The sequence below is a fragment of the Rhinolophus sinicus genome, chromosome 6 (assembly GCF_057876585.1).
Source record: "Rhinolophus sinicus isolate RSI-liver-muscle chromosome 6, RSI-T2T, whole genome shotgun sequence".
In the NCBI taxonomy this organism is placed as follows: Eukaryota; Metazoa; Chordata; class Mammalia; order Chiroptera; family Rhinolophidae; genus Rhinolophus; species Rhinolophus sinicus.
The window spans coordinates 61,475,162-61,498,846 of NC_142506.1; the positions used below are offsets into that span (position 1 = coordinate 61,475,162).

General features: G+C 36.9%; 1 protein-coding gene across 2 annotated transcripts in view; it reads left to right on the forward strand.

Moving 5' to 3' along the window:
- Nucleotides 1–23,685, forward strand: part of USH2A (usherin) — a 580,537-nt gene that overhangs the window by 26,264 nt on the left and 530,588 nt on the right. For both annotated transcript variants that reach the window (XM_088799150.1, XM_088799151.1), the window contains exon 3: nucleotides 12,672–12,804. In XM_088799150.1, the coding sequence (XP_088655276.1) occupies nucleotides 12,672–12,804 (133 nt within the window). The remainder of the gene's footprint in view (nucleotides 1–12,671; nucleotides 12,805–23,685) is intronic.

Here is a 23,685-nt window from a genome sequence, read left to right on the forward strand (position 1 = left end):
AAAAAATATTTTTTAAATGAATGAATGAGTGAATGAATGATGGTATCATCCAGCATTGGAATAAAGAGAGTTTGCAAAGTAGGACAATCAGTTGGGAAACTTCTACAAGAATACAGATGCATGACATTAATGAAGTATACTAAAGGAAAAAAAAAAAAGGAGGCAAATTAACAGAAAACTGAGAAAGTTTCCTTACAAATTTGGAGATTGGAGGAGCAGTAAAAATGACCCTAAAGTTTTGAAGAAATTTCTTTACCACATGGTTTGCAAGTAGGAGCTAGAAAGAGGAGCTTTCATTAACTTTTGTTTTGTATATTGCAATTCATTTCAAATTTTTCCCTTTCTATTCCCTGGCCACAAGTGTATTTTTAGTCACTTGTGTCTTCAAAACAACCTCCGTAGTGAAAGCTGTTTTCTTTCTAAAATACAAATGTGGTTACATACGTCCTCTGTTTAAATGAACACCATTGTTCATACTCTAGAGAATGAATTGTCCTTCTCCTAACAGGGCTTTCAAGACCCTTCAAAATTTGTTACACTGTCCTCGTGCATCGCGAGGCTCATTGTCCTTCTGTGTACCTTGAGCTTTCACCACGCTGTTTTCCGAGTCTCTGAAAACTGTGTATTTCATGGTCTCCATCCAAGCTCTTCCTGCTCGCCTTCACTTACATTTTCCTCTGTGGTATCCCTTTCTTCTTTCCCATCTCAACCCTTAGTTCATGTATTTCAATGACCAGCACAAGTGCAACTTCCTTTGTAAAAAGCACTCTAACACCTTCTCCCCTTTTCTGCTCCCTGTTCCTATAGCATTTTGTTTTCATATTGGTTGTATGATAAATAGATAGATAGATAGATAGATAGATAGATAGATAGATAGATTTTGCATTAGATAGATTTTGAACTTATTGAAGGCAAACACTTATTTCGTTTACGTGTGTCAAGAACATAGCAAAAAGTCTGTTGCTTTGTGGATGTGTAATATAAATAAATACACAAACAAATGGAATTTAATGAGTTCGGTGAAGAATGATGTTGGCAGATGTGGTACGTGGTGGAATCAAAAGCTCAAGATTGTTTTTCATTGATGAGTGACCATTTAGAACTTGGCTAAATTCTATATAAATCCTCTCTTTCTTTCTCCTGGACAGCACTTTGTTTCTCATGATTGGTGATTGCTTGTAGTCTCTTCCAATGATGCTGGTTGTATAGCTCAGTACTTTCTTTTCTCCAATCAGTTAAAAATAAACTGTGACTAAACTAGTGATTGTGTTTTTCTCTCTTATATTTTGCCTCATGCCGAATCAGTGATTTTCTTTTCTCTCTACTGATGTACTCACATTCAGCCTTTTCTGCACTGTGTTACAGCCCAGAGGATAACTGGAATTTCCTCCCATATAACGCACATTTTCTTAACTCACTCTTTTCATATTAAGGAAAAACTCACAAACACTGGCCTTCTCTCACAGTGCCTAGGAGTTTTTTGGTTTTTTTTTCTTTTGCATTTGGCATTTCTGATCTTTCTGGTTCTTCATGATTCTGGCTCTGAGTTCTGCCTCATGTCTGGAACAGTATTGCTTCCCAGAAAATAAGAGGTAGGGATAGCAATACCCATAAACATTTTGAGCTATTTGGGAAAAGATGTTACTTAAAATGTGTGTTCTGAATGACCTTCCATTTAAATAGAGTGGATCACATACTCCATTCCTGCTCAAAATCTAACCTCTTGCATTTTCTTTTATATTCTTTCTCAGTGGCTTTGGCCATTTAGTGTCCTCTACAGGTGACACGTAACAGGCTAACTCCTGTTGGAGACTATTAATGAAAAGCTGAAATAACACTGGAATGTGTTATCAATTCTCCCTTGAGTTCCATAAATAGTCTTAAATCAGAGTGCTGAAATTCATAAACAATGTTATTTCAAACATGGAGTTCTCATGTTTTTGTGGCTCCTTGGTTCAATTATGTTTCAGTTTTATTCGTTTGGTTTTCTGTTCCTTTGCAGAACCCTTTGCTAAGCTTGTCCATTAAAATGTATATTTCTTCTAAACTCTGGTTAGAGCGCCAGTGGTGTAGCCCTCGGGGGAGGTAAATGTAATTTGTTTGATTGGATACTCAAGATTTTCAATTGTTTCATTTTCCTTAGAGAGCTAGAACCTTTCTTGCTTTCAGGTCAATTGGTGTAATGGTTGGATTCAGATGGAACGACACTTTCTCCCCTTGTAAGTTTCTAGTTCCTCAGAGAAATCCTTGAGAAATCTGTTGACAACTAGCTGTCATCTAGCTGGTCTAATGGTATAAATGCCTTAGATGCTGATTCAGAGTAGTGTGAAAGCTTAATGGTCAAGTGAAACTTTGAGAAGATCTCAAGTGCATTATGAATAAGGCACCTGGGCAGTACTTATATTCATTTCTTACAGTTCATTCCTTATGTACAGTTAATCAGATCTTTGCTGCTTTTTGCTAGGGAAAGGGCTTTACAGTTGTAATCTGCAACAGCTGACCAAAAATGCTCCTCCTGTGAGGTATAGAAAACAATGCAATTATGATGGCGTCTGCTTTAGGAATCTATGGAAGTGGAAAGTTGGTGAGATCAGATTGGAAAACGAAACCACAACCCAAATACGCACAGGAGAGAAAAGTTGTGGTCGAGGCGAGTGCTGAGTTGTGGGTGCCGCAAGCACAGAGCTGACAGACTGTGGACAGGAGGACGTGTGGGTGTGACTCCCAGGGACAGGACTTGGCAGCCAGCACGTGGCATGGCAGCACATGGGTCAGTGTCTCATACTCTGCCCATCGTGAGGCATCAGGCAGTGGAGACACTGGACCCCAGTTGGCGCTCAGGAGTGTGGGCTCTAGGCCATAAGAAGGTAGGCTAAGACAACCGAGACAAAGGGAGTCCCCAGGGGCAAGAAACAAGGGGCCCGCAAACCTATTATATCTGCTCTTGCTGCCAGTTATTGGCGCCAATCTAGCGTGACCAGAAGCATCGGCCCAGACAGATCCAACATCCCCTTAACAGGAGTTTCAGAGCTGAAAACAGAGAGTGGATGAGGAAAAACTACAGGCAGTAGAAAAAGTGATATTAGAGATGCAAGAAGCAACGTCTTTGACTCCAAAGGGCTTTGTGTTCCATGTATGGACTGACGCGGTGAACTGATTAGAGCTGAGATTATAGTACTGGTGTGCGTATGTGTATATCAGAGATGGGTGGGGAGAGAACAACCGTAAATAAGCAAGAAACACATTGAGAACAAGTAGTATCCAAGGAATTAAAATGAGATCATACGATGGAAGGTTCTGAGGTGATCATTCAGGCCAGCTTGGACCTTGAAGGACTCTCTGAGCTGGCGGTATGTGAGCTGAGGTCATCCCTTCATCACTATTGCTCGTGGTAGAAACAGACCCGAAAGTCCTAAAATCGCAACTTGAATTGAGTGTTTGAATGTCATAATTCAAAGGTGAATTTGTACAAGGTCAATGTAAACTACTACTGAATTATACTTTCCCAGGTGAGGAGTTATACTAATTCATAAATGTCCGTTGTTAAAAATATTAGGCGACAGAAAGCCCTGGTAAAGTACCGAGAACAGTAAGTATCATGTGAGAGACGCTGGGTATTGTCCTGGTTTTTAATATTAGATATTGTAACCCTAGTAACTCTCGCCCTTGCTTTTAACTGCTTTACCCTTTAATATTCACCTTCATTCTTGATTTGCTCTTTCTAAAGAGATGGGGTAAGTACTCATATACTCATTATTTTTCTCTTTAATAAGAAAAATCAACATATAAATATTTCTCCCATCCAGGATTGTTATCCTGGATCTCATACTTCTGAGGCCTGTCAACCTTTGGAGAAGGCTCATTCAGGCTTTGCAAAAAGAGATGAACTATTCTAAATATACGACCAAATTTAGAGGGTTTTTTTTTTTTCTGACAGCCACTTCTAAGGGGAAAATGGGTTGGGGAGAAGTATGTAAGAATTGAACTGAATAAAGATGAATTATGAAGATACAACATGAATTTTCTTTTCAAGAGCAATCTTGAATCTGGCAATCCGACTGTTAGTGTGAAGTTCTTCAGATGATAATAAAAACATTTATTTGTTTTGCCCAATTGATGACAAGATCTCATTTTCTGTTTATTTATTTTTTTGTGTGTGTGTTGTTGTAAAGGGGATGAAGGAAAGGAAACTGTTGGATGTTCTGCTTTTGACCTGTAAATACATAGTTTTTAGGTACTTAGGTTTTTAGTACTGATATAATCCTTAACTTAAAAGAATCCCTATTTGCTACTGTCTTTCTTTTTTTTTTTTTTTTTTTTTTTTTTTTTTTTTTTTTTGGTCTAAACCAAATTAAATATGTGTGCTTCTCCATTTCTGATTGAGAAAAAAACTGCTTAGACAATTACTATCTCGCCAGCTTTAAGGCAGAGAGAACCTCCTTTAAACAAAGGTCATTGTGAAGACCTTATTCTCAATTCTAGAATGTTTCAAACATAAAGCAGTTCCCATCAGATTTCTTACGATTCTCTGAAGGAGGTTAAAGAGATTCACTTTTTCCTTTGGCCTAAAATGACTCTTCTTCATTAGTTTATGAGACATATTTTAAATACATTTTTGCTCAGTGCTATTAAAGCTAAAAAACAATCTAAGAGGACACAGAATAGCTGGGAGATAGGTACTTATGGAGAACCATGCATTTCTTTTAAGAATGTAAAAGTAATAAATAATCCGTTATTTTTTAATGGAACATTCCACCCTGGTTGAAGATTTTAGTAGGAGTAACTGCTGTATAGTGTAAATGGGCATTTTACCTGTTTTGTTTACATGGCAAGACTCCATTTCAGTTTACAAATCACTGCTCAGGATCTTTAAGATGTCAATTGAGCACTGGCATGAAGTCCAGTTTTTGGGTCGTACACAGAATGATTTCCTATACATCCATCTCGATGCCAAGGGCTTGACTGATGAGCCTTCTGATTTTTGGGTCTGGACTGAGTTCACATTTCTTGGCAGGGCTTTGGTTTTCTCTCTGAAAGTAAAAAAAAAAAAAAAAAAAAAGCAAGCAAACAGAAAATCCCATCAGTTTTATTATCCTTCTTCAGGCATAATTTCACATAGTGTTATGCAAGTTTATCACTACAATTTAAAAAGAGATTTAAAAAAAACTGGAAAAGATTTGGGAAAAAGTCAGAAAGGTGATTTTAAATTCAACATATTAAAAGGAAGAAAAATGAACAGAGTGGGGATTACTCAGCGTAACTGAAGGCTTGGAGTCACTTTGAAGCATCTTCCCATTTTTATTTTTTTTTAAATTTCTTGTGTTTTTTTCCTGCAACTCACTTATTCCCTATCTTTCTACTTCCATACTTAGCTGATTCCTATTAATTCTTCAAGTATTAGTTTAGATGAAGCTTCCTTTCTTCAATGAAGATTCAATGAGTTCCTAACAGTTGCTATTACTCTTTTGGGGAATGAGGGAACAGCTGTGAACAAAACAGCAAAATAAAATTTAAAAAACCTCTTTTTATGGAGTTTATATTCTAGGCAGGGAAAGGAGACTAACAATAAAAAAGAAAAATAATTAAAATATGCAATATGTTATGTGTGGATAAAGATAATTGTACAGGAAAGGGGGTTAGCAAGGATTGGGGTTACAATTTTAGCTAGAAGAGGTTTTACTAAAATGACATTTGAGGAAGTATCATCATTTGAGGAGATGATGGATAAAGCCAGAAGGTGTCTGTAGAAATAATGTCAAGGAGTGGGGATAAAAAAGGCAAAGTCTTTGAGGAAAATCAGTGCCTGGAATTCTTTAGGAGAGCAGTGTAGCTAGAACAGAGAGCGTGGGACCATATAAATAGGAAATAAGCCAGAAGTAACAAGGAGACGGATTGAGAAGGGCTTTGGATAACTTTTTAAATTCAGGATAGAACTCATTGGAGGTCTGTTTGCAAAGGAGTGACATGATCTGATTTTGTTCAAGCAAGAATCCTTGGGCTCTTGTCTTGATATACACTGAAGGGGATCACAGACCGTACCAGGGAGGTCAGTTTGGAGACCATTGGAAAAATCTAGGGGACAGGCAGTGGTGGCTTGGGCCACGGTTGTCGCAGGAGAGGTGGTGAGTGAATTATGGATGTATTTTGAAAACAGGACCTCTGGATTTGCAGTATCTATGGAAAATGGGTTGGGTGTCTCCCTATTACCCAGGACCTCAACGATGAATCAGACCGTTGGCAGATTTCCCATCATACATGTGTGTAAATTAATAGCTCTTTTTGAATCAGAGAGAAGAAGAGAATAATTTACTAGTTTGGCAAGAAGTGGTCATGAGAGATTCATACCCAGTCAAGACAGCAAAAAGAAAACTACTTACATTCCTATATTACATTTTTAGAGATTCATTAAATAGGAGGCTTGTTTGTAGGATGTTACAGTAGATGGAGAGCTTTAATGGGTATCAAGAGGAGACTAGCACAGCCAAAGCATCATAAATAGAGTGAAAGTGGAATATACTCAGGCATAAACCAGTTCGAGGGCCTGGCTTGTCTCAGTTACTCAGAGAGGAAAAAACAAGAGTATGTGGAGGGGAGGGGGCAGGAAGGGGTGCAGAGGGGGATGAGGGGCCAGGGAGAGGAGTAAGTAAAAATAAAAAACAAACAAGAACATTCGTTGAGGATCGTATCTGTGTAGGAAGTTATTTCCTTATAGCATCTTTCATACAGTCAAAGAGAAGGAGAATAAGCAGTTATTCCGTGATTCAAACTAGTAATGGGGACACACGCCCATTCCAAATACTTGTGGGCAACCATGTGAGTAATTTCTGCCAAAGCAACCTTCCCTGAATAATGGCCTCCACTCTTTTGTAAAAATATTGTTTGTATGAATATAGCTTAATAGAGAATATTTAACAGGCTGCAGTATTTATTTGTAATGAAATAATTATATGAAAACTCAGGTTAGTAAACAAGGTCCCTGCAAAAGTGAAGAATTCCTGCATGATGCATGTTATTTGTTAAAAACGCTTAGAATTATAACAGTGCAGGTTGTGTTGGGGGTTTTATTTTTGGAGTATCAATTAGTCAATCAATCAGTTAGTATGTATTGAGCATTTGCCCGGCACGTAGGGCACGCTCATCAACTTTGCAAATGACACGAGTCTTGGAGGATGGTAAATACACTGGGTGACAGACAGAGCGTTCAAAAAGATTTTGACAGCCTGGAGCAATGGGCTGAATCTAACAAGATGGAACGGCATGTGGATAAATATAAATTCCTGTCCTTGGGCCTACAAAGCCAACTGCCCATGGACAGGCTAGGGGAGATGTGCGTTAACAGTGATGTAAGTAAAATAAATAAATAAATAAATGACAGTATTTTAGTGACTAGTCAGCTCAGCTCAGCTTCTCAGTTTTAGCTGCATGATGTCATTGCTGAAAATTGAGCATGCAGTTTTGGATTCTATTAAGGTGATAATCCTATTTTAATTTGGTGAGTGAGATCACATATAGTGATTGTACTATTTCTGGAGCCACATTTTAAGAAGAGAGAGATCCCAAACCATGCCATAGTTAGAACACTGCAGAAAATAAGCCTGTTTCTCCTGAAGAGGACACAGGAGAGCAATGATACCTTTCTTGACGTCTGTGTGAGATCTCACATGGAAAAGGGATAAGGATGGTTTGTGTGCTCCCAGTAGTTTGAGCTGGGTTTTCTGCATTGTGGTTATAAGATGATATCTTTCAGTTCAATCATTTATAGTTTTATAAGCTGTCCAAGGATAAAAGTGTTCCCAAAGTTTGCAGTTGCAGAATACTGGAGCAATTAAACCTCTGTGTCCTCATTTTGGGGATAATAACACTGCAGAGGGGTGACTAAGAAGTTGAGTTAATATAAGTAAGGCATTCAGTACAGTACTCGGCATATGGCAAGTGATTCTATAGCTTGATGCTGTTGTTACCCTTCTTTTGAGGGTGGTGTTGACACGAGGCCTGAAGCATTACAGCGGAGACTCGTGGGTAGGTCTGATACATTAGATGGCCATTACTGCTAAAAGCTAACTGAGTGTATTGACTGATTAAAACTGACTAAAACAAGCTCTGGAACCAGTCAAGTTTTTTTCTGTCACCTTAGGTAATATAATCTTTGTTTTCAACTTTCTGTTATTCAGCTTCTTTATCTTAAAAATAATAACAAACTTGACTTGCTTTGGATTGCTGTAAGGATAAAGGAATGAATATACATTAAAAAAAGTTAGAACGATGTCTGACATGCTAATTTTTCAATAAATGTGGACATTGTTATAATGCTGAAGTAATTGACAAAGGATTATTGGAGAATATGGGCCTTGAGATGTATGTTTTGAAAAACCAGTGAAAATTTAGGTAACTGAAAGTCAGTAAGAAGGTAATTCCCATATGGAAAGAGCTTGAATAAAACATGGAGATGGAATTAAGCATTGTGTGGTCTCTACACTGTGAGGGGACCTCACCGATTATACTGTTGGCTGTTGGTGACTGGTTAGAAATCGAATTGAATAGGATAAGTGAGGAAAACCTCAGAAGACCTTGGGTTCAGGATTCCCCTGCTCTCAGGTAGGGGAATACAACATACATTTGATATTTTCAAATAACCTTATCGAATTTTCAGAATAAATTCTCTTCCTTAGGATGAAAAATTATATGAAGTAGTAGAATCTTTTATGCAAGTACTTATTTAACCTAGATATGGAAATTCTATTTCCGGGCCATTTGTATTTCAGCAAGTCCGAGACATTTTTTTTCCTCCATAAAGTGTTCCCTTTGGAGTCACATCGCTGTGTTTTTCTTTTTTGTTTGAATTCCTTTGCATTCAAAATAATGTCCTTCATGTTTCTATCATCCATCATTATCTTTTGAGAGTCAGTTTGAATTCAAGATCTGTTGCCGAATCACTTTGTGTTAAATCAATGAAAAAGGTGTTATTCAAAATGCTTAAAATGGTTTTGCTTTAAAACGAGACCCATCTAATTAATGAAACTGGTATTCTTGAGAGGCTTGTAAGTTGATTCTGGGAAGGCATATCTCACAAAGAAGGCCGAAAAACATGCTACACACAACTCATTAATGGATGAAGGCATAACTTCTCAAAGCAACTCCTTGAAAACGACAGTACGTCATTAATGCGTTAAGCATCGGTACTTAAATCCAAAACAACTATCGCTATTTATAGTGATTCTAACACTGTCTTGTATATTAATATTATTCTGTTGCTCCATACATACAATTTAATTATTCTGTTGCTTCATACACACAAGCTCCGTGAGAGAAAGGATCATTATTTTATTTTCTTGGTGTAACTCAGAGGGCCCCTGGGTACTGGGTTAATGCTTTACTGAATTAAATTTAACTTCAGAGGAAACAGGAAAACTCTAAAACTGTTTCTCGGGTGAGCAGGTTAGCTCAGGTACTCTACGTGTTTTTGTCCTAGCCCAGAGCCAGCTGTTCCTTCGGGTTGTTGTTGGTCAGCATGACAGTAGCAACAGAGATACGACATTTCAATGATGCAGGTGATTGTGGGGCAATTACCACAGTCTAGGTGGATCTGATTGTACTTCTGCCCTTGGTCAGGAATTCAAAATTTTAAAAATCAAATGCATTCTTGTGATCAACTGAATTGAGTACATTCTATCACAGGGACACAAATTTGGTCAAAATGGTTGAAAGGAAATACAAAACCCCAAGAGAATGAAGGCTTGAGAATGACCTGCTCCCCTATATCTTCTTTTCAAAGTGTTTTTGGATCTCTGATGCGAGATTTAGCGTTTTTCCACAGTGGCTACTGAGTTTGCCAATTCATTCCTTCAGGCCACACCAATAAGCATGTATACACTCCTCTGCTCCTCGTAGGGCTACAGAACGAGATAGGTGGGAAGTTTACTTTAGCAAAAGGCTTTCTTTGCACAAATCAGAAATGCCATCGTATATATTTCTATTCCCCTAAATAACTGGCAAGGGGACCATCAGAATGAGCTATTGCAAAGAGCCACCTTTGTCTTCTCGGTTTCAGTGTGATGGGGTCCCAGACCAGAATTGCAAAGTAGTTGCGACAATCTTGGCATATAAAACATGGTGCAGAACACTGAAAAAGATTTAATCTTATTTATAGAAAGGTGATTGGTAGGGGGAGGGACAACAGACTAGAGTGGCTTGGGACCATCATTCATCATGTTTTTTTAAGCACCAACAAAGTGAAAACATCCTTCTGGAATTCACTGCAAGTGGCACTGAATCCTTCCTCTAAGTAAATACATGATGAGTTGATTAAAAAAAAAAAAAGAAGAAGAAGAAGGTCCTGAACTCTTGACTACAGACATAATACAGTGAATACAGAAAATCAAAAACATGCTTTCTATCTGACTCAAAATAAAGGTGCACTTAAACTTATAAAAGACAACATTTTTATTTGAATGATATGACAGAACTGTCACAGGAGTGTTACCTGCTATAAAGAAAGCCTAAGAATTATTACCTTTATTAGACCAGTGACACTGAGCTCTCGCCATACATTTCTAACTTCTGTCCCTCTACAGAGACAATTTTCTTTTCTTAAATAAACTGTCATGCTAGGTGTTAATATATTGTTGGCTCTCTCATGCTCTGAGAATACTGCTGATATAAAGCATGTATATGTTAGATTGGTAATAGTATCTTTAGTGTAGCTGACTAGAACAAATGTGTTTCCCTCATGGCTGTGCTAATGTGATAAAGGAAAATTGGCTGTTCATCAGCTTTTGGCTGGGTAAAGACAGTAGAGATGGAACCACATTCTTTTTTATGCATTAATACCATCGAGAACTTTTCACTAGTTATATTTCATGTGCCTGCATGTTGCGCAAAGATGTTGTAAAACATGAGATAATGCTACAAATAACAAAGTAGAAAAGCCTGTATCTTTTATAATGATAACAGTCAAACACCAAATGACAGTAACAGGCTGTAAAAAATGGGATGCAAAAAAAAAAAAAAATGCAGCCCCACTACCCAGCAAAGAGGTATACACACATTCAGGCCCACAAAGAGTTGGTGTGTGATTTTAGGTCTTTATGTTAAAGCTTTGTTTTGTAATTAAGTCAAATACAACACTGGGTCAGTGGAGTGAAGAAAGACCAAGGTGTCAATGAAAGCAGGTTGCAAAGAATGGAGAAAAGCCATACTGAATAACTTTTTGAAGAATGAATGCTACCAATAATTATTATGTGAACTTCCAGGTTGTTTTGTTGTGTTTTGAAGAAGAGTGGGTATTGAAAGGGGTTCTTAAGGCAATCACTTACCTAATGAGTTAAAGATGTTTGAGAATAATTGTTTATTTTCATCAATTATTGTGAAGCCATTGTAATAGAATAGCATTTTGAATGCTATGATTTGATATATTTTTATTAAAATGTTAGCATCTTACATTTCAACTGTAAGATATTCTCTCTCTCTCTCTCTCTCTCTCTCTCTCTCTCTCTCTCTCTCTCTCTCTCTCTCTCTCTCTCTCTCTCTCTCTCATCCCATCCATCCTACAAGCCTTTTGTTTGCCATTTCACACCCTTTACAATTAGAGGGCCAATGATTTATTTTACATTGAACTTGAAAACATTTGAACAGGACTATTTGTAGAGACTAAAGCTGCTGTCAGAACAGCAGATCAGTTCATTTAGAAATGTACACAATCATTGAAGATTTTGTAGCAATATTATCTATGAAGTTCCTCATAAAACTTTGAGTGGCTATTCCGGGATCACTTCACAGAGACAAAAATTTCATAACTTCAAATGGCGTAATCTAGGGATCATCAGGTGACAACCCATGGGGCACATCTGGGTGGCCACCTCTTTTTATGAAAGTTTTACATGAACACATTCTTGCTCAGTAGTTTATGTGCTGTCTGTGGCTGCTTTCCCATTACAACTGTGGAGTTCGGGAGTTGTGATCTGGACTGTTTGGGCAGCAAAATCAAGTCATTTGCTTGCAGAAAATAATAATAATAATATATCATATATAATATATAATAATAATAAATATTGTTGGGCTATTTACAGGATAGTTTGCTCACCTCTGGTGCAGAGTTGTTAGGTTCCCCGAATAATCACCTGAAAATACGATTCACACATTTTTATGTTATTCTATATTGAGGAGTCACAGCTGGAAATTAATAACACCTAAGAATGTAAATGTTTACAAGAAGTGTTTCATATTAGCAACTTAAATTGAATTATATCTATGTATCATACGTTCTTTTTTGGTATACCTGGTTTTGAATATTTCTCCCTTTTGCATTCATTTCTGTTTATTTCCAAATATGGCTATACCAAATTTAACTAGTATCTAAAAAAACAACATATCCTCATAAAACATATAAAAGCATGGCAGTCAGTTGTTAAATATATGGAACAAACAATTACGTATACCTGTGCATACCCTGGTATATATACTCAAGCACAAAACTGCAACACAAACTATGATGTATAGGTTTCTAGCTCGATATGTAAGCACACATATACATCACTGAGCCATTAAAATAAATTATTTTCTTTTCAACTAAAGAAGTGGAAAAGTAGGAAATTAACTTGAGGAAGACTGCTGAAATGTAGTTATAAAATGAAAGGTTTTGCAATTAAAATAATAACGGTGATAATTTCTTACAGGTGCACCAGACAAAAATCAGTTTCTTCATCAATGGTTTGGAGGAGGATAATACAGCTTTTGATTCAAGAACTCTGCGTGGTTCAGTTACAGATTTTGCCTCTGGTGCTGTGCAAATAGGACAGAGTTTAAATGGTAAGATTCTGACTTCAGAAAATTATTGATTTTATCCAATTATTTTGTTACTAAATGTGTCAAAAAGTAATATTTAAAAATGTGGAGGTGTTTTTGTTTCCTACAGCGGCTGTAACAAATTAGCACCAAGTGGGTGGAGACTTAATACAACCGAATTTATCCTCCCGTAGTTCTGGAGGAGAGGTCTGAAGTCAAGGATTGGTAGTGTTGGTTTCTTCTGGAAGCTCAGAGGGAGACTGTTCCATGTCTCTCTCTTTCACCTGGCTTCCGGCCGTCCTCAGCGTCCCTTGGCTTGTAGCTGGATGACTCCAGTCTTTGCCTTCATTATCACATGGCATTTTCCTCCTGTGTCTTCTCCCCTTTTCTTATAAGGACACGTACTTGTGGTTAGATTTAGGGTCTATCCTAATCCAGTGTGGTCTCATCTTGAGATCCTTAATTACATGTGCGAAGACTTCTTTTTCCAAATAGGTCACAGTCCCAGGTTCCATGTAGACATACTTTTTGGAGACCACTATTCAACCCACTATACCAGGGAAATTTGAAAATGGGAATGTGTCTCTTACCAATTTTTAAATTAACAAAAATATGTAATAACTATATATTTTTTTCTTGTTTTTATGTTTACTGTAGGGCTATTGTTCAATTAGGACTTAGAATAGTAGATAGAAACTGAGAAATAATATCCAACATGTAATAAATTGGATTTGTGATTTTCATATCTTCCACTCCAAGAATATAGTTTAAGAAGATAATACACATTACATATTGCAAAGAGCAGAAGTTGAATTTAAAGTTATCTTGAAATAACTAGCACAATGATCTATACATTACCTATACTTTAAAATGAAAATATTATATTATTAAAAAATAAATGGTCATTATCAGAATATCTAAACAATATGGAATTCTGTGAAATAGTTCATTTTCACCCTGCATAGAGTTAATTTTTTATGCTCTTCCAAAATTTTAGTACATATAGCTAGAAATATGGTTATAAATACAATTTTCCCAAAATGAAATTGTAATACAAATGCTTTCTCGGAGCCCTCTAAAAATAAGTGCTTCCCCTCCAGATATCATGGACAACATTTCATGTTAATATGCCTTTAAATTTAATATGACTGCATTGTGCACAATTGCACAGTTATAACAAAAACTTTTTAAGCAAGCTCCCATTAATGAACATTGAGGTTATTTCTACCATTTTAATATGAGCAATTATTTGATAGAAAACACTATATTTCTACATTCATAGATGCATCTATATCTATTGTCCTAGTATGTACATATACATACATACATACATACACACACATTTGTGCCATTTCTAATGGCACAGTTCCTTAAGACTTCATACTTTTGTTGTCAATTTCCTTGAGTTCAAATCCCACCTCCCCACTTACTATCCATGTGGCCTGGAACACCTTTTTAATGTCCCTAAACTATAGTGATCCCAAATTTAAAGTGATGATGATGATATTACAGTTCCATTGTGAGGCTCAAAGGAGGCTCTGTCATGGTAACAGTACTGTTTTCCCAGCATTTGGCACATATGTAGTAGCTGTTCAATATTTGTTGAATGAATGGCTATAACTGTGCCTTATATCTACTTAACCGTATTGATATATAATGCTGTTATTATTATTATTATTTCCTTAACACAAGTCCATACATGTTTAAAAGATTGAAGTATATGGTCATTTTGTATTTTAAAGCATATTAGAATGATTAACACATAACAACAGACATCCAGAAAGTTTGTAAAATTTGCAAGCTTATTTAAAAATATAGACAAGTACTTACTTTCTTAAATACTAACTGACCTTACAAATTGTCCATTTTTTTCACCTTTTTCATTTCTCACATTGAAAAATGCTGGATGTTGCCTCAGAATTATTTGGGCATGAGTGAGTTTGAGTAGCTTTCCACATATGTCTTGATCATTTGTGTTTCATTTGTTGCGTTTCCATATTTGTACACCAGAATTTCTTATATATTTGTAAAAGCTCATCAATGTGAAGAAAATTATATTGCACATGTTTTTAGATCGCCTGATAACTTTGCCTTATAGAAATTTTAAAATACTATTTTAAACTTTTAAGGACGGTAAAAACACACATGCAACATAACCCATCAATATTAAGTTTGCAATTTGATGAATTTTTAAATACATGTACATACCTGTGTAATTCTCATCCAGAAAAAGTTATAGAGCAATTCCTGTATCTCAAAGACTCCTCGTGAATACCAACTCTAAAAGTAAACACAGAAGAGTGTCAGTATCGATTATCACCATAGATTAGAGCTGTCTGTCCTTGAGCTCTCATGCAAATTAAATCATGGAGGAGGGTCCTCTTTTGTGTCTGATTACTTTTGCTCAGCACTAAGCCTGTGAGATTTATCATTGTGTGCTGCTGTTTCTCTAGCTTTAGGAAATGCTTCTTTAGCTTTAGAAAGTACTGGTTTAATATTCCAAAGTAGGTGTTCCGACCAGCAATATTTGCAGATTTCAGTTGTTCCATGTCCTTCCCAACACTTGGCCCTGTTGTATGTTGTTGTCTGCCTTTCTGGTGGGTCTGGTGGTGCATTTCCTGATTTGTGGTACTGCGAACCTTTGCGTGTGCTTGTGGGTCATGTGAATATGCTCTTTTGTGAAGTACCTGTTTAAGTTTTATTTTTTGCCAATTTTTAGATTACATACTTTATTTTTTAATTATTGATTTAGGAGCTCTTCTATATTTTGAATGTGAGTTCTTTGACAGATACATGGGTGGCTAATATCTCTTCTGGCCTATGTCTTATATTTTCTCTTAATGGTATTATTTAATCAACAGAAGTTTTTTATTTCATTTTAATGAAGCCCAACTGACTAATTTTACTTTTATACATAGTGCTTTTTATGTCCTGTTAAGAATATCTTTGCGAACACTGATATCATGAAGGTATTCTCCTATACATTTTTTCTACAAGTGTTATTATTTTACCTCTAAATTTAGGGCTGTGTCCCATCTGGAATTGATCTTTGGGCATGGTATGAGATAGGGGAATCTGATTGTGATGGTGAAGCTGGGAGGGCATTGCAACAATCAGCCCGCAGATGTTGACAGACAGAGTTCATACTTGCAGTGCCCAAGTGGTAGTCTCAGCCAGTGGCTTTGCTCATGTGCACAACCCAATCAGGGGCACACTCTGACCTGGGACCTCGGTGGGGTGCAGATCTGCCGGATTCAGATCCTAAGACCAGGAATTCCGCTGGTTCTAGAGCCCAGTGTGCCCACACCGAGGTAAGGAGCTGAATCACAGCCCACCTCCTATGGACAGTGTCTCCTGGCCCCAACTGATTAGAAGTGCTGGCAACAACTCCTGGAAGCAGTGCTGCCCAGCGACACTTGAGCCAAAAGGCAGGCAGGGAGAGCTGATGGCCCCCAGAGCAAAGCCTGTGCTGGGCATGGAGCCGTCCCATGCTACCCACAGGCCGGGGATTAACTCACAGCTAAGACTGAGGGTCGCTCCTGGCCCCTCCCAAGCAGAAAGCCTGCTTAGGAAGTTGAGAGTAGCCTGAAGCTGCCTCTCCCTCTCCCACCCAGGCAAGGGAGCTAAGAGAAAGGGTTTCCCTCTTGGAGAGTGTCTTCAGCCCCATCAGACCTGAAAGGCTGTTTGCAACTCCTGGAAGCAACACTCCAGCTGAGAGGTCGGCAGGCAGAGGAGATAAGACAGGGTGCAGGTCAACTGAGTTAAGCCAACAAACAGCGCTTTTCTGGCTTCAGAGCTGCTTTTCTCACTGCACCCAAGGAGGGAATCTCCTATGTAACCCCCCTCATCACTGAATGCAGCCTTCAGCCTGTCCAACCAGAGAACCTACCCAGATGACATGAGAAGCCACAGAGCCAATTCAGCAGCCCTACCTACAGTGGTATGTAAACAGAGAAGATAGCCCATGGCTTCCCCTGTCTGCAGAGCAAAACTGATGTTTCATTTGGCCAGAGAATCCAGAGCACACCCTGGCCCGATTCAGGTCCCCAAACAATGAGCTGTATAGGGCTGGGGTCCCATCCTGCAGTTTTAAGAAGATTGGAATCATACCAGGCATCTTCTCTGACCACAATGTCATCAAACTGGAAATTGATAAAAAGAAGGTAACTGGAGAATTCACAAACATGTGGAAAGTAAAACACTCTCATGAACAACCAATGGTCAAAGAAGAAATTAAAAACAAAATAAAAAAAGTTTCTTGAGGCAAACAAAAATGGGAATACAACATACCAGAACTTGGGGAGTGCAGTAAAACCAGTTCTAAGAGGGAAAATTCACATCAATATATGCCTATATCAAGAAGCAAGAAAGATCCAAAATGAAGAACCTAAACCTACACCTTAAGGAACTAGAAAAAGAAGAATAAACTGCATCCAAAGTTAGCAGGAGAAAGTAAATGATAAAGGTTAGCACAGAAATAAATGGTATAATGAACAGAAAAGCAAGAGAAAACGTTAACCCAACTAAGAATTGGGTTCTTGGAAAAGGTAAACAAAATTGACAAACCCTTAGCTAGACTAACCAAGGAAAAAAGAAAGAACCCACATCAACAAAACGATGCATGAAAAAGTGGACCTTACAACTGGTGACAGAGAAATTCAAAGGGTCATATAAAGCTACTTGTGATGAACAACTGTATGCCAACAAACTGGGCACCCTAGAAGAAAAAATAAGTCTTAGAAACACAATTTACCAAGGCTGATTCAGAAAGCAATAGAAAATATGAGTAGACCAATTACTAGTCAGGAGATTGAATTAGGAATCAAAGATTTCCCAGTGAAGAAAAGCCCAGGACCAAATGACTTCACTAATGGAATTTACCAAACATTTAAAGAATAATTAGTACCAATCTTTCCCAAACTCTTCCAAAAATTGAAGAGGTTGGAATCCTCTCCTAGTCATTTTAATGAGGCCAACATTACCCTAATACCAAAACCAGAAAAGGACATTATTAGAAAATAAAACTTCAGGCCAGTTTCCCTGATGACTATAATAAAGGCCTTCTGTGACAATCCCATAGCTAACATCATACTAAACAGTGAAAGGTTGAAAGCTTTTCCTCTAAGATCAGGAAGAAACAACGGTGCCCACTCCCACCACCCTTATTCAACATAGTACTGAAGTCCTAGCTAGAACAATCAAGCAAAAAAGAGAAAAGGTACCCAAATTGGGAAGGAAGAAGTAAGATTGTTTCTATTTGCAGATGGCTTGATTTTATATATAGAAAATCCTAACGACTGAACAAGATCTGTTAGATCTAATCAGTGAATTTAGTAAAGTAGCAGGATACAAAATTAACATAAAAAATCAGTAGAATTTCTATACATTACCAACAGACTTCCTATACAAAGAAATAAAGAAATTGATCCCATTTATAATAGCATCAGAAACAGCAAAGAGCCAAAGAAATCTTGAGAAAGAAGACAAATTGGGAGACCTACCTCCAGACTTCAAGATATACTATAAAGCTATAGTTATTCAATAGTATGATCCTGGCATAAAAACAGACAAGTAGACCAATGGGACAGAGTTGAGAGCCCAGAAATAAACCCAAGCATACAGAGTCAGCTGATACTTTACTAGGGAGTCAAGAATACTCAATGGAGAAAGACAGTCTTTTCAATAAATGGTGTTTGGATAATTGGATAGTCACGTGTAAAAGAACGAAACTGGAGCCATTTCTTATGCCACTTACAAAATAAACTAAAAAGAGATTAAATACATACATGTAAGACCTGAAACCATGAAACTCCTAGAAGAAAACATAGGAATAAAACTTCTTGACATAGATCCTGGTAATCATTTTTTAGGATATGACACTGAAAGCACGAACAACAAAAAAAGAATAAACAGGTGGTACTCCATCAAACTAAGAGGCTCCTGCACAGAAAAAGAAAAAAACTAAAAACAAAAAAAAACCCCAAAAACCAACAAACAAAAAACAAACAAAAAAACCCAAACTCGAAGAAAAAGAGATCAGCCTTATGGTTACCAGAGGCAGAGAGTAAGGGGAAAGAGAAATTGAGGCAGGTGGTCAAACGGTACAAACTTCCATTTTGTAAGATAAATAAGTACTAGAGATGTGATGTACAGTATGATGACGGTAGCTAACACCACTGACTGACGTATAGGAAAGTTGTTAAGAGTATATCCTACAAGTTCTCATCACAAAAGGGAATTTGTTTCTTTTCATTGTATCTGTGTGAGAAGATGGATGTTTGCTGAACCTATTGTAGTCATCATTTCACGAGAGCTGTAAATCAAACTATCGTGTGGTACAACTTAAACATATACGCACAGTGATGTATGTGAATTATTTCTTAATAAAACAGGAAAAAAGTATATCTTTTTTTTTTAAGTCTCAGGTTCCTAGTCTATTACATGATGTCTTAATAAATAACTCCTAGGGATAGAAGAGTTATATGAAACAGGGTATGTGTAGAATTGTATTGCCCATCATATAATAAGTTTTCAGTAAGTGGCAGCTATTATTAACCTCTATGAACATCTGCTACCTTCTTGTGAAGCAGTATAACAACACCTTTCCATAGAATTGTCGAGAGATCAAAAGAAGAAAATGTCCATACATGACTCTCTATTTTAATTTGTATGTGCTCTTAGAGCAAGCTCAATTTATGTGAAGAACTCATTTTAATGAACCTATATATTTAGAAACTTGGTTTGAGTAATTAGTATATTGAAGGATTTTATAAAGTACTCTGCATGCAGAATTTCCCAATAACACCTTAAATCTTGTGCGCCTTGTTTCAATATTTAATCCCCATTAGGACTTCTAAAAATGCTTTATTGCACCAAACATCGTTCATCGTATTCAGGACTGCCATAAATCAGCCCATGATGCACTGTGGGGTTGAAATGACTTTCTCCTCTTTTCCTTCCATACATGAACTACCGAATCAATGCTTCAAAGGACAGTGTAGACTGAATATTATATTCATTTTTAACCTGTGAAAATAAATTTCACTTCCAATTAGAAGACATATTGGAAAAGGGCTTATTTCAAATGTTACTTAATTTTTAGTACAATTTTCTCCTTACACTCTGGGCATCGGAGAGCTACAGGAGAAAAGGATATTTAAAAATAATTTTTATCTTTATTCTATCAATTTATAGGTACAGTTGTACCTACTGTATCTTTTTTCTAATTAGAGATGGCATATAGACTGGCTCATTACTTCTGCCTAATGAGCCAGGCTCCATGCCACCTCTCTAATCAGAAAAGAGATAGATACAGAATGTTTCTGTGGACTTATTATAAATCATTTTCTTTCTCTTACTTGCTCCTTTTTTTTTAAATCAAAAAATTAAGTCACTGTCCTCCCTACTTTTGTCCATATCCAAGATGGTTTCATTCAGGAGAGTTAATTGTGCAAGAGATTCCTGCGAGCTGAATTAAAGCTGCTCTCATGCAATGCCAGGCTGGCTGTCTGCTTTGGAACCGTCACTGCTTCAGACACAGCGATGTCAAATGAAGGCCTATAGGAGACCAAGATGCCTTTTCTTTCTTTCTCTGGTGAGGCTTCACTTGTTTCCCTGTTTCTGCACCTAGGATGCAACAACTTTTCACAGGAGACTCGGCTGCTTCAGACTTTTTCTTTGATTCTCATTTAGCATAACTTTTTAGAAACATACGTTGCCAATGACATTTTCTGTTCCTGCATGCCTTGTCTTTGCCTCCCCTACAAAATTAATCACTGGAGCAAATGAATGCTTTTCACTGAGCCCTGCATACATATTAATGAGACTATGTATATAATGTATGTTTACATATAATGTATGTACACATCTGATGTATACGCACATATGTATCCAAAGTACACACGTAACATGCATGTGATACATAATGTATGTGTACATATTTAACACACACATAATGTATGCATACATAGATGCATATAATACATACATAATTATGTATACATCGAATGTATACATATTAATGGGAAAATCTGATTTGATCAGGCTGATTTTTAAATATACGAATAGAAACACCTTAGACCATCCATGTCAACCAACATGTGTCAGTTCATTTTTAGAGCATTTTCTTCCAAGGGTAGGTTTATTTCAGTGCCTCCAGTTGGCCATAAAACCTACAGTCACTGTGGTAGCAGACGTGTATTTCTAAGGAGTCTCTAAAGCAGGGGTGTCCAAACTTTTTTCAACGTTTTTCACCAAGGGCCATATGCGGTAAAATACACAAACAGCCAGGCCACTCACTCGAGGTGAAGCATGTATTGCCTTACCTGGTGCATTTAAGTAAATTAAATATATTTTGGGAATTTGCTGCAGGCCAATTAACAATGGATTGCGGGCCGCAGTTTGGACACCCCTGGTGTAAAGTCATCATTCTTTTTTTCGTTTGTTTTTGAAGTCATCATGCTAATATCTACAACAGCCCTCCAGATTTGGGATTTAAAAATACAAAATCACATGAATCAAAACTTTTCAGATCTCTTTCTGCACTCATTCATAAACAGCATTCTAATTTCCCTTCAAAGACGGGGATTTCTACATTGTGCACTGAAAATTGTGTAGCATTGTCTTAAGAAGGTAATTGGTCCTTAAGGAGTTAACAAACATGTGTTGTATGTCTAGGAAAGAGAACACACAGGGTAAGAAGGATAATCGTCTAAGCTGACTCCAGCTTCCCTGCCCTCTCATCTTTTCCGCTGGGTGTTCTATCTTAATACACCCACTTGTTCGTTCTGGAGTTGGGACATTACTTTTAATTTCTACCAGTGTGCCACGGGTTAACGTTTCCAATCTCAACTAAGAGCAGGCTAAATGTTTGAGATATTTTTGGAATTAAATAAAAAAGATGAAAAGTATAGAAATGGATGAATTAAGACATACATGGAATGGAAGAAGAGCGTAGGAATAGGTATATGTAGACTTAGAAGGGTTTCTTTAAAGATTACGTTGGTGTCAAATGATCGCAGAAGAGATATCAGGGACTGCCATCAGGAAAATTGGCCAACTATGTCACAAACATAAAGGAAGAAGAGTTAAATACTAAATAAAAGCTGCAGATGAATTAAAATGTAAATGTAAAATATGCGATCCTTGAGGTAGGAGAGGAAAATGAGGGCAAATGTTTCCATTCGCTCAATCTACTGAAGATTTTTATTAGCATGATGACATGGCCCGGAACAGGAAAAGGAAATATTGAAACATCTGACTAGTAAACTGAGAATTTAAATACAAGCATTTTGCATCATTTTGTACTTCAGTTGGCGAGGAATCAAAAAGATAATACTCATGTTGGAATACTAAACTGGCACACTACGGCAAGGAAAAATACGACAGCTATTTAATCCAAGAATTCTAAGACGTTATCGCAAGAATACTCGTACAATTATACAAGGCCTTCAACATGTACTCACGAATGTTCATTGTGGAATTATTTAAGGTAGCAAATGATTGGAACCAGTGAAGAACTTCAAAGGGAATGGATTCAGTACCACTTCATACCAATGGTGGAAAAATTTGCACCATTAAGAGAAGTGAAATACATCTCGTATTTGTAGACATGGCAACAGTTTCAGGATGTGTTATTACATGAATAAAGCAAGAACGGGTAGTATAGTGTACTCTACATTTAACATGGGGTGAGTAAATGCAAATATGGCCTGGATATTTAACTCATCATGCATACAGACTCTGACTGGCTTAATAATTGGTGCCTGAGAAGCAAGGCGTGAGATTATAATCAGATAGGTTTGGGTGTGAATCTCAGCTCTGCTTCTTAAAAGCCAAGTGACTTTGGCAAAGAATTTAACTTCTCAATCCAACTTTCTAATTTGTTTCCTCATTTGTAAAGTGCTTTATAATACAATTTCCAAGGTAATTGTAAAAATATATACTTGGTTCCTGTTAGGTACTCAGTAAAATCTGCTGTCATAAAAAATAATGTTAATACTGTTAGTTTAGATATTAAATTTATTGACTTTGTGAATCTTAAGTATTTTAAAATAATGGTCATGGACTATATTTAATTTTTTGGCTCAAAAATGAAAATTTTCCTAGGGTGAGGAGGAAAAAAAAAGTTCAGTGTAGAGAAATGATGTACTCGATGTTTAAAACTGCTCTATTTTGTGTAGGTAAACCTTAACAAATAATTTCTTTTTCTCTTTAAAATTAGCCTTTTCCGGTTCTCTCCATTGTTTCCTGAAAATCTTGCATTCCACCCAGTGTTGTTTCTCCTCAGCATGAAGCCCTTCCTTTCCCTTTGGTGGTAGTTCAGTTGGTAGAAACAAACCCTGCCAGCTTTGGTGAAAATGTCTTTAATTTATCTTTGCTGTTGAAGGATATTTTCACTGAATGTTGAATTCTGCATTGATAATTTTTTTCAGTACTTTAAAGATTTTTGTTTCATTGTCTTGCTCCCGATTGTAGGGGGAGCAATGTAATGGTCTTTCCATCATACCATTAAATACGATTCTAGCTGCTGGTTTTTATAAATGACCCTTATCAAATGAGGAAATTCCCTTCTTTCATAATGTGTTTTTATAATAAAAGAGTGTGTTGGAATTTGCCAAATGCTTTTTGTTTTTTTACATCTGTGAATATCATCTTTTTTTTTTTAGTCTATTAATATTGTGCATTATTTGATTTTCATATGGTGAACCAGCCTTGTATCTCTGGGATAAATCCCTTTGCTTATGATGTATAATCCTTTATTATGCTGTTGGGTTCAATTTATTAGGATTCTGTTGAAGATTTTTACATCTATATTTGTAAGACTTTTTTAAAACTTTTTTTTTATTGGTTTCAGGTGCACAAACGAATGTAAGTTAGACATTTAATCATTTATATCCCTCACAC